Source organism: Carlito syrichta, unplaced genomic scaffold (genome assembly GCF_000164805.1).
Source record: "Carlito syrichta isolate Samal-C Ts95f unplaced genomic scaffold, Tarsius_syrichta-2.0.1 Scaffold307339, whole genome shotgun sequence".
Classification (NCBI taxonomy): Eukaryota; Metazoa; Chordata; class Mammalia; order Primates; family Tarsiidae; genus Carlito; species Carlito syrichta.
Genome location: NW_007251435.1, coordinates 595,098 through 605,550, shown reverse-complemented (window position 1 = coordinate 605,550; position 10,453 = coordinate 595,098). Strand labels below are relative to the sequence as shown.

The 10,453-nt window shown below is 41.4% G+C and overlaps 1 protein-coding gene across 1 annotated transcript in view; it reads left to right on the top strand.

Annotated features, from left to right (window-relative positions):
• Positions 1-10,453, top strand: part of GDPD4 (glycerophosphodiester phosphodiesterase domain containing 4) — a 124,732-nt gene that overhangs the window by 112,176 nt on the left and 2,103 nt on the right. The window contains exons 14-15 of the mRNA XM_021715742.1: positions 4,175-4,257; positions 5,340-5,392. Coding sequence (XP_021571417.1) covers positions 4,175-4,257; positions 5,340-5,392 — 136 coding nt within the window. The remainder of the gene's footprint in view (positions 1-4,174; positions 4,258-5,339; positions 5,393-10,453) is intronic.

Here is a 10,453-nt window from a genome sequence, read left to right as displayed (position 1 = left end):
TTTATTGTAGAGATGAGGTCTCACCAAGTTGCCCAAGTGGGTCTCGAACCCATGGGCTCAGGCAATCCACTCACCTCAGCCTCCAAGACATGGGATTACAGGCTGAGCCACCGAGCCCGGCTTGGCTTCCTTTTCTAGCCCTTCTGTTGCTCACTGCCAGAGGCTTGAGGACCTGAAGACCCAGCTTACCATCCCAGCTAAATCCCATCCCTTATTGTCTGTGAAGGAGCCCCAGCTAATGCTACAGAACCTGTTTTACTTATCTGTACAGAGAGTAGGTTGACTGAGTAGGACACAATAGCAAACAGCAGAAAAATAGTTTAATTTTGATCTATTGATTCTTTACATCTGGTCTTTGAGCTGGGCTTTTTCCTGCCCCTGAATGAAATCTCAGTCAGGTTCCATAGCTTTTACAGTCACTCTTAGATTTTTTTGTTTTTTGGCTAGGATCTCACTCTGTTGCCCAGGCTAGAGTGCAGTGGCATAATCGTGGCTCACTGCAGCCTCAAACTCCTGGGCTCAAGCAATCCTCCCACCTCAGTTTTCTGAGTAGCTAGGGCTATAAGCTTATGCCACCATGCCCAGCTAACTTTTTTATTTTTTGTAGAAACGAGATCTCGCTTTGTTGCCCAGACTGGTATGAAACTCCCAGGCTTAAGTGATCCTCTCACCTTGGCCTCCCAAAGTTTACTTTTAGTTATCAAAAAGCCTCACTTAGAAATAAAATGTCCAGTCTAAAGTAATAACCCAAATTCCAAACTGCCTTGAAAGTTAAAGCTTTAGGCAGAGAACCCCAAGTGGGGAAGGGTCTCAGCTTGCCCTCTCCATACTTCCACCCTCACTGGCCTTAGTTTCTGACCTCTTCAGGGTTAGGACCAGGAAAGGGGATCGGGGTCAAAGGCACTGCAGCAAGGTCTTCTGGTGGGAATGGGAAATCACTGACTCCTCTCTCTGTGGCTTAGGCAACTTTCTGAAATGACCCTGAAGGGAACTTTGGAAGGCATGTCTGTTCGCACAGGTGGAACCTTTCCACTTGCCTATCCCTATACACGTCCCCTTCATGTATATGCTATGTGTTTTGCTAACATTTTTAAACTCAGTCATTATGAAAATTCATAAATCAGAAAGCAGCACACCTCTCCATAATCTTATTCCTCCGAATCAGTAATGTCTCAAATTGTCCCTTTGGAAGGTACACATTTGCTTAAATGATGCTACTATTTCTGAAAGCATTTTTCATTTTAATATTTAAATTGATAAATTCATGTGATTCAAAATCCAAAAAGTATGAAAGGATATAAGTAAAACAAACAATCTTCCTTCCACACCTGGTTTGGGCTTTTATGAGGGACCCAATGCATGGGATTCTAGTGTATATCATGTGTCCTTTTGTTCAGGGAGTTGGGGCCAGTACCCAAAGCTTTCTAGGCAATCCACACTCTGGGATTAGACTTTGCAGATCCAGATCTTAGCTCCACCATTTACTCTGTGAATTTGGAAATATTGTTTGTGATTTTTGTGTTTTGTTTTGTTTGTAAATTGAAGGTAATAGTATAATAGAAGCACTTGTATCTAATACGATCTGGTCTGATCATTGATCTGGTAGTTGAGATAGTTAAAGTGGGGAATGATTTTTTTAATGATGTACACTTTATCAGTTAGCTTTTAATACTTAATAAAAAAAATCTAAAACTTAGTGTCTTTTTTTTTTTTTTTTTTAGTTGAGTTCTCACTCTGTCACCCAAACTGGAGTGCAATAGCATGATCATGGCTCATCACAGCCTTGACCTCCTGGGCTCAGGCGATCCTTCTGCCTCAGCTTCCCGAGTTGTTGGTACTATAGGTGCGTAGTACCACGCTCAGGTCATTTAAATAATTTTTTTTGTAGAGATGAGGTCTCCCTATGTTGTACAGGCTGGTCTCTAACTCCCGGGCTCAAGCAATCCTCCCACCTTAGCCTCACAAAGTACTGTAATTACAGGCATGAGCCACTGCGTCTGGCCAAAAAACTTAGTGTCTTAAACAAATATTTTTTGTCTCATATTCCAGATGATGGCTAAATGGTTCCTCTGTTTTGAGTCAGGTTGCCTGGGCTGGATGGTCTAGGATGGTCTCCCTCATTTGTCTGGAGTCTCACCTGGCATGACCAGGGTCTCTCATCACTTATCCTCAAGGAGGCTAGTGTGTGTGTTCACCTGGTGGTAATGGCTTTCAACCAGCAGAGGGGGTAAGCCCCAAAGCGCACACACTTTTCAAGGTTCTCTCTGTTATGTTTGCTCATGTTCCATTAGCCAAAGAAAATCACATGGCCAAGTTTAGATTCAAGGCAAGAGAGACAGACTTCACCTCTTGATAGGGAGCACAGCTAAGTCACCTTGCATAGAGGCCACATATAGGTTTGGAAGGAATTTTGTGGTAATGTCTCTAAACAGAATATCACATATGTACCTCATGCATTTTATTTTAATTAAAAATATTCATCCACCTTTTGATATAGAGACAGTCTTTTCTTTAGGGTACTTCAGCTGATCGAGTTCTGTTCTCTTGCTTATTTATGATTTCTAATTGTGTTTCTTTTAAACAGAACAAGAACTGTTTGAGTCATTGGGAGTCTCAATATGAATGAGGAATCTACCTAGATTTTTATAGTCCCCTACTCCAGTTTCCTCTAGTGTTTCATCCACACCAAATCCAATTGCAGTTTATTCTTTAATAACCTATTTTGTCTTCATTGAGTTTTGCAAAGCATTTGACTTAGTTATTTTTAATGACATACTTTTATTCACTCAGATTTTACAGATTTAAGCAACATCTAATTACATTGTGCAATTACAATCACAAATACAATTGACCCAAGCCATTTTGGAAATAAGAACAACTGATTCTTAGTTAACATTCAGCTCACCTGGGAGGCATCTTGGAGCAATCAGCAGACCCAGCATCAGTCAGTATGTTTCCCAGATGGGATTAAGAGCCTCAGTTTAGTGGAAGTTGGTTAAGAACTTCTACTAGTAGGGTTGTTGTGAAGATTAGATGTGAAAATACCCCTAAAGTACTTAAAACACTTGCCTGGCTCCTTGTAAATGTTTGTTAATTGTTAGTCAGTGTTTTCATTATTATTGTGATCATTAGTGTTGCTGTTATTATAATTAATATTCTTCTTCATCCCAAGGAAAGAAAGGTCTGAGAAAGGATAAAAAGTGCCAGCCCCAGTAGCATCACATGAAATCGAAGGGGGGGAAATGGAGGTGGAAGGGGAAGATCAAACTCACATGGGAGGACCCAGGAGATGGAACTCTGGGAAAGAGGTGATTTGGCAGGCACATAGAGAAGGGGGGGCATCTAGAGAAGGTGAGATTATATTTCAGCATATTTAATTAAAGAGTGGTGAATTGAATTAGAACTGTGGTTCCCAAATGCTGCGTCACACACCAGCTGCTTCAGCATCACCTGGGGAGTGTGTTAAAAAGTGTAAAGATTCTGATTCCTTAGGTCCCTAGTGAGACCCAACCATTATTACTAAAGCTGCCCAGGGAGATCTGGCTGCAAAGCTAGGTTTGAAAAGCTATTTCCACAGAATCAAAGAACAGAGTACCATATGTTCTCACTCATAAGCGGACCTTAAACAATTATCATAATACTATAAGAAAGGGATTGGCAGCAGTGGGAAACTGTCAGGGGGTGGGGGTGGGATTGGTAGTTGAAGGAAACTGCCAGGGGAGGAAGGGGCACATCTCATCAACAAGGGTACCTGCATAATTAACATTTGTATACCTAACCCTGAATTGTGCCCCACATCTTTAAAATAAAAAATAAAGAAAAGCCGTGTCATGAAAACATAGCAGAAGTCGTCAAGAAATCTGCACTGGAGTCCAAGTGCAGAATAGGCTGTGTCAGAGGGGCTCCCTCTGACTTCTGTCTTGAGAGTCAAGGGAGATGAAAGGTGTGTTTTATTCCTTGTAGCGTTCCCTGCATGTGTGAGGGTGACTGTTAGGATAGCTGCAAGTTCTCTGGGTTTGAGAATGTCACATCCGTCAAGATTTCTTGGCCTGATTTATCCCCTCTTCCTCTCCTCCTCCAGCCCTGGAAGCAAAGCAGGGGACTTGGCCGATATGATTTAAAATCCCTTCTGACTATAAAGTTCTTTCACTGTGGTTTGTTTTGTATTTTGCAGACACCAAGATTCTATATGTTCATATGGCTTTTTGTGGATACTGTTTCTGCAATTATTATTGTTGCCATATTTTGTTTTCACTGGTAAGTATATATTTGTAATTTTAAATGATTTTTTTTTCAAAATAAAAGTAATGAATGGATTCTTATAGAAAGTTGAGGAAAAAACTCTTCCTGTAATTCCACATGGCAAGACAGGGTTTATAATCTGAACCTCTCGACTCTTCTCATGCAGTCTGAGGGTCCTCTTGCCCCTTTCACCTCCCCAACAAAAGATGGTATTTTCAGGTTGAGTTCTCCAACTAAAGCCTACTCAAGCCTGTTGCTATGGATTCAGTGTGGAGCAGCTGGGAGAGGACAGGGGTTGAAGGTTATCTAGAACAAGTACCTCTACATTCCTAACTTCCATGACACTGCACAGAGCAGAATACAGAGAGCAAGTTCACAAACCAGGAAGAGAGTTTTAGCCCTGGCTTTGCCCCTTAGCTACTGTGTGACCCTGCCCCTTTCTGGGCCATAGTCTATTTGTCTAAGAAAATGACATTTGAGAATCTTTGCAGGCAAACACTGCAGAATTGCAGGGGGTTTTTTGTTTTCGTTTTTGTTTTTGAGTTGGAATCTCACTCCCTCATCCAGGCAGGAGTGCAGTGGCACACTCACAGCTACCCCAGCGATGGCCTGCTGGCTCCAGTAATCCTTCAACCTCAGTCTTCCAAGTAGCCAGAACAACAGGCATGTGCTACCACACCTAGCTAATTTTTTTGTTGTTGTTGATATATGTAGAGATGAGGTCTCACCTATGTAGAGATGAGGTCTCACCAAATTGCCCAGGCTGGTCTCAAACCCCTGGGCTCAGGCAGTCCTCTCACCTTGGCTTCCCAAAGTGCTGGGATTACAGGCTTGAGCCACCACTTCTGGCCAAGAATTGTAAGTTTTAGGGTGGAAGAATGAAGGAACATCCTGGAAGAGGAGTGTTAGTTAGAGAAGACCATGCCTCTTTAGATCCCATCATTTCTTGATTGGTGACTTTCCTTTAAAGTGGGGAAGTGCAAACTCTGCTTAAGTGAGCATCTGGCTGGATAATGCTTGCCTTCTGGCCACTGTTTTGGACAGTTGCCTTTGTTGGAAGAGGTTTGTGAGTTCACAGATGGTCTGCTTCCTTCCAGGCGGAGAGAGATCAGAAAAGAAAAAGGGTTCGACAATTCCAGCATTCTCACAGGTAAAGTCAGAGGCCTAGCCCACTCCTTCTCTCCATCCCTACCCCTTGCCTCCAGAGACAGGGGCTGCTTTTCATGTCTTCGAAAAGAGCTAAGGGTGCCTGGGAAATTGGGGAATAGGAACTAGGGAAAGAAGAGGGTGAGCACAGATTCTAGAGGACTCTTTACATCAGGCTTTAGATTTTGGACTTCATCCTCTAAGCGGTGAGGTCCTTTGGAAGATTTCAATACAGGTGTTTATTTTTTCACTTCTTCATATCAGGCACACAGTTATTGAGTACTCACTTTGTGCCAGGCACTTAGAGAGGGGCTAAAGATAACAGAAAGCTGTGTGGAGCATGGCTCAAGAGAGGTGGGCTGGCCCTCAAGGAGCAGAGAGGAAGCAGGCAAAAGTATAGCAGGTGACCCCATTGGGCCAGACTTCTAGATCCAGGACAAAGTAACTGCCATGCCCATTAGGGCTGCAGGTGCTTTCTAGATTTCATTTGTGGGTGATACAAAAGGCTGGAGGAAGAAAACTTCAGAGGTCCTGGAATGCTAGACTAGTCTCTACATATTGGCAATCAGGAGATCGCCAGTGAGTTTCATGTAAGGGAGTGATATGGTTAGATTTCTGTATAAAGGACTGAGGAAGTCAAACAGGCTCAGTAAGGGGAAGGGAAGCTAGAAGATTGTGGGATAATTATATAGTGAGTTACAAATTTTGGAAGCCAATGCAATGTCAAAGAGTAAGAGGCAGAAGCCTGCAATACAGCGTACAATTTCCTTCCATAGCTCCTGGAGTCATAAGTAAAGTTGGTACAGTCACAGAATCAATAGTTAATTTAATTTCTTGTGGACAGTGGTGAAGATCCTGAGATTCCTGAATTAATTTAATTTCTTGTGGACAAGAAGATCCTGAGATTCCTGAAAATACTGAGATTCAACCCAGCAGATGGGTTGAACTGATATACCACTTAGGATTGCAGGAATGGATTCACAGGGACCATGAAAAAAGATGTTAAGAAATTTGAGTAAATTAAATGGAGAATAATAGTGTTTCATATGCTGTGAAACGGAAAGTTTAAGCCAAGTTTACCCAACTCTCTATGAAGCAGAGAGATCTTCAGTAACTCTGAGTCACATGGATTTTAAGAAGATCCCCTCTCCTGGCTGTGTTAAGAAGCCGAAGGCTGTATTCCAGCAGCTGTATGATTGTCAGTAGTTGTATTAGTAAGCTAGGCTGCCATAATAACACCCCATAGACTGGTGGCTTGAACAACAGAAATTTATTTTCTTACATTTCTTGAGGCTTGAAGTCCAAGATCAAGATGCTGGTAAATTTGGTGGGGAGCCCTAATTTGGTGAGGGCGCTTTTCCTAGCTTCTAGATAGCTACCTTTCCCCTGTGTCCTCACATAGAGTTTTCTCTTTATGTGCTTGGGGAGAGGGGGATTTCTGGTCTGTCTTCCTCTTCTTATAAGGACACCAGTTCTATCAGATTATTATCCCACCTTTATGACCTCATTTAACCTTAATTGTCTCCTTGAAGGCCCTATCTCCAAATACAGTCGCATGGAGGGTTAGGGGAGGAGGGCACATAAATCAACCCATAACAGTAATCCAGCCAAGAAATGACTAGAACATGGATATGGTGAGGAAAACACAGTTGAGAAAGAAGTTTTAAAGGCAAATTTGAAGAACTGTCTAAATTTGGATAATGGAGGTAGGTCTAATGTCTTACTCAGTTAACTTGACCCCACCCCACCCCCACCATGTTGAAATGGTGGTAAGAAAATAAGGCGAGTAGAAAAGAAGAATTATCCCTCTGTTAAGACTTCTTAGTTGCCTGTTACAGGTATCAGTTTTGCCTGACCCAGCCAGAAGGAAATGCATTGAAAGCCTATTTGGGGACCTCCAAGAGACATCTAGAAGGTGCAGGACTAAGTTTAGAATCAGGGAAGGAATGAGGAAAACTAGCCAGAAGCCAGGACTTCAGCCATAGCCACGCCCAGATGTATTCAGTTGAGAATGGAGCCTCGGACACTAAGCACAGAGGACCACATCTGGCACCACACTGCCTTCAGGATGGGCCTGTACTGCTGCACCTGCTCATGCCACACCCGCCACCCGAAGGCATTCATGGCCTCTCTAGCTTGAGGTTCTATTTTTCAGGAATATAAAGGAGTCAATCCTTGGTTGTCTGTCTTACATAGATTCTTAGGAAGGCTTCAGTTGTCTTGCCTCTGTTCTTTTTGTAAGGGTTCTTAGATTCTTAGATCTGTCAGAGTATAATTTTCATCACATTGAACACATTTTCTGCCTTTATATCTTCAAGTACCTCTGCCCCTGACTGCTTTCTGGGATTCCATTTACATGAATGTGTGACAGTATGAGGGGGGGACCCCCCCAAAATTATTATTTGGAGGATGGATCTCTTGTAGTACAGGCTTTCCCGGCTAAGTAAGTACTCTAGGAACCCATCTGCATCAGTGCATCAGCTAACATGAGAGGCTGCAGTCGGCATCAGCAAATTTTTTTTTTAGTATTCTTTCAACATGTTTGCCCCTCTCATGATGAGTGGTTTACAAGTGTGCTTACCCACACTGCACTGATTGTTCAGCAGTTTGTTTGTTTTTTTAAACCAAAAATGGCACAAACCCTGTGCCTTACCCTCCCTATTCACCCAATCTTGCCCCAGGCAACCTTTTTTGTGTGTTTCCAAGATAAAGTGATCACAAGGAAACATTTTGCCAGTGTAGAAGAGGTGAAACAAAAAATAGCAAAAACACTAAAAGTTTCAAAATTGACAAGTTCGAAAACTGTTCTGAGCAGTGGAAAAAGCCTCTCAGTAGATATTGCATCAAACAGAGAGTACTCTAAGGTGACTGAAGTTTAAACATGTAAAGAATATATGCAAATTTTTAAATAAATAAATTCCAGTATTTTTGATCCCACCCCTTGTATATTATCCCATAGATTACTGAGGCTATTCATTATTATTTTTAGCCTATTTCGTTTATTTGCTTAATTTTGGATAGATTCTATGCTGTGTGCTTTAGTGTTTTTATTGCTGTATTAAAAAATTACTTCAAACCTAGTGGCTTAAAATGACACACATTTATTATCTCACAGGTGTGGGTAAAAAGATCCTTTGCTTAGGTTTTACCAGGTTAAAGTCAAGATGTCAGTTGGGGCTGCAATCTCATCTGAGGATTAGAATCTCTTCTAAGCTCACTGGTTGTTAGCAGAGTTTAGTTCCTCATAGTTATAGGAGTGAGGTCATCTCTGCATTCTTGATGACTGTTGGCAGGACTTTGCTGTCAGCTCCTAAAGGCCACATTCAGGTCCTGCCACGTAGCCTTCACAGCATGGCTGCTTGTTTCTTCAAAGCCAACAAGAGACTATCTCTCCAGTCTGTTATGATTAAGTATTATGTGATGTAATGAAGTCATGGGAATAACTTTCTCATCACCTTTGTCTTATAACCTGATCGAGGGTGTAATTATCCTGTCATATTCATGGGTCTCCCCTAATTCAATGGAAGGGAATTATACAAGGGATATATACCAGAGGTTGGGAATCTTGGGATCTGTTATAGAATTTTGCTTCCCATATCATGTCTTCAACTTCACCAATGTGGTCTCTGGAAAACTCCACCATGCATTAATGAGAGAATGAGAATGAAGACATCAAATAATATATTAGTATTATTACAAAGGAAATTTGGGCCTTGTGGAAACCTCCAGAGGTCCCTGAGTGACCCTTTGAGAATTGCTGATCTAATTTTTTACTAGTAAAATGTATACAAAGGGGAATCTCCCCTAAGAAATACCTGGAATTATTTTTTGGAGGGTAGGCCCCTTGAAGTACAGGCTTCCCCTGCTGGATAAGTGTTCTAGGAGTCCATTGGCATCAGTATACCAGCTGCAGTGGCCATGAGAAGCTGCGTTGGGCTTCAGTGAGTTGTGTTTTTTTGTTTGTTTTTTTAAAGATTCTTTTAATACATTTGCCCATCATAATGGGTGATTTACAAGTACACCTCCCCACAACGTGCTGAGTGCTCAGTAGTTTCTTGACTAAAAATGGCATGACCTCTGTGCCCCCTCCCCAAGCTATTCACCCATTCTCATCCCAAATAACTTTTTTTTATTTCCCTGGATGAAAAAAGTCTTCACAGGGAAATGTTTTGCCGATGTGGAAGAGGCGAAACAAAAACGGCAGAAGCACTAAAAGGTGTCAAAGTTGATGAGTTCAAAAACTGTTTAGCAGGGACAGAAGTATCTCAATAGATGTATTGCATCAAACACAGAATACTTTGAAGATGACTGAAGTTTAAACATGTAAGAATAAATACACAATTTTTTATATATAAATTCTGGGTTTTGGGGGGTACCCCATTGTATATAACATCATCTTTCTCAAGACAATCATTACTACAGATGGTTGCAGCATCTGTAGTTATATGCCTTAATAATTTCATGCCTTTTTAAAACTACTGATCAGTCTTATTAGAAGTTTTTCCATTTTATCAGCCTTTGATGAAAGACATGAATATAATATCTAAGAAGCTCAAGATATTTCAGGTAGGATGAACTCAAACCCATTCCAAGACATAGTAGATTAAATTGTCAAAAGACAGAGATGCAGGAAATGAGAGGCAATAAAAACCTACAGTACATGTAGAAAATAAGTAGCAAAATGACAGAAGTCCATTTGTCCTTATTAATAATTTATTTGGATGTAAATGGATTAAACTCTCTAATCAAAAGATGAAGATGCGCAGGATGAATTTTTTTATTTCAAAGATGTGGGGTGCAATTCAGGGTTAGATATACAGGTGTTCATTATGGAGGTACCCTTGTTGATGAGGTATGTCCCTCCCTCCCCTGGCAGTTTCCCTCACTACTGCCAATCCCTTTCTTATAGTATCATGATAATTGTTCAAGGTCCGCTTATGAGTGAGAACATGTGGTACTCTGTTCTTTGTTTCTGTGATAGATCACTGAGTATGATCGACTCTAAATCCATCCAAGTTGCTGTGAAGTCCATATGTTTGTCCTTCTTTATGGCGGCATAATATTC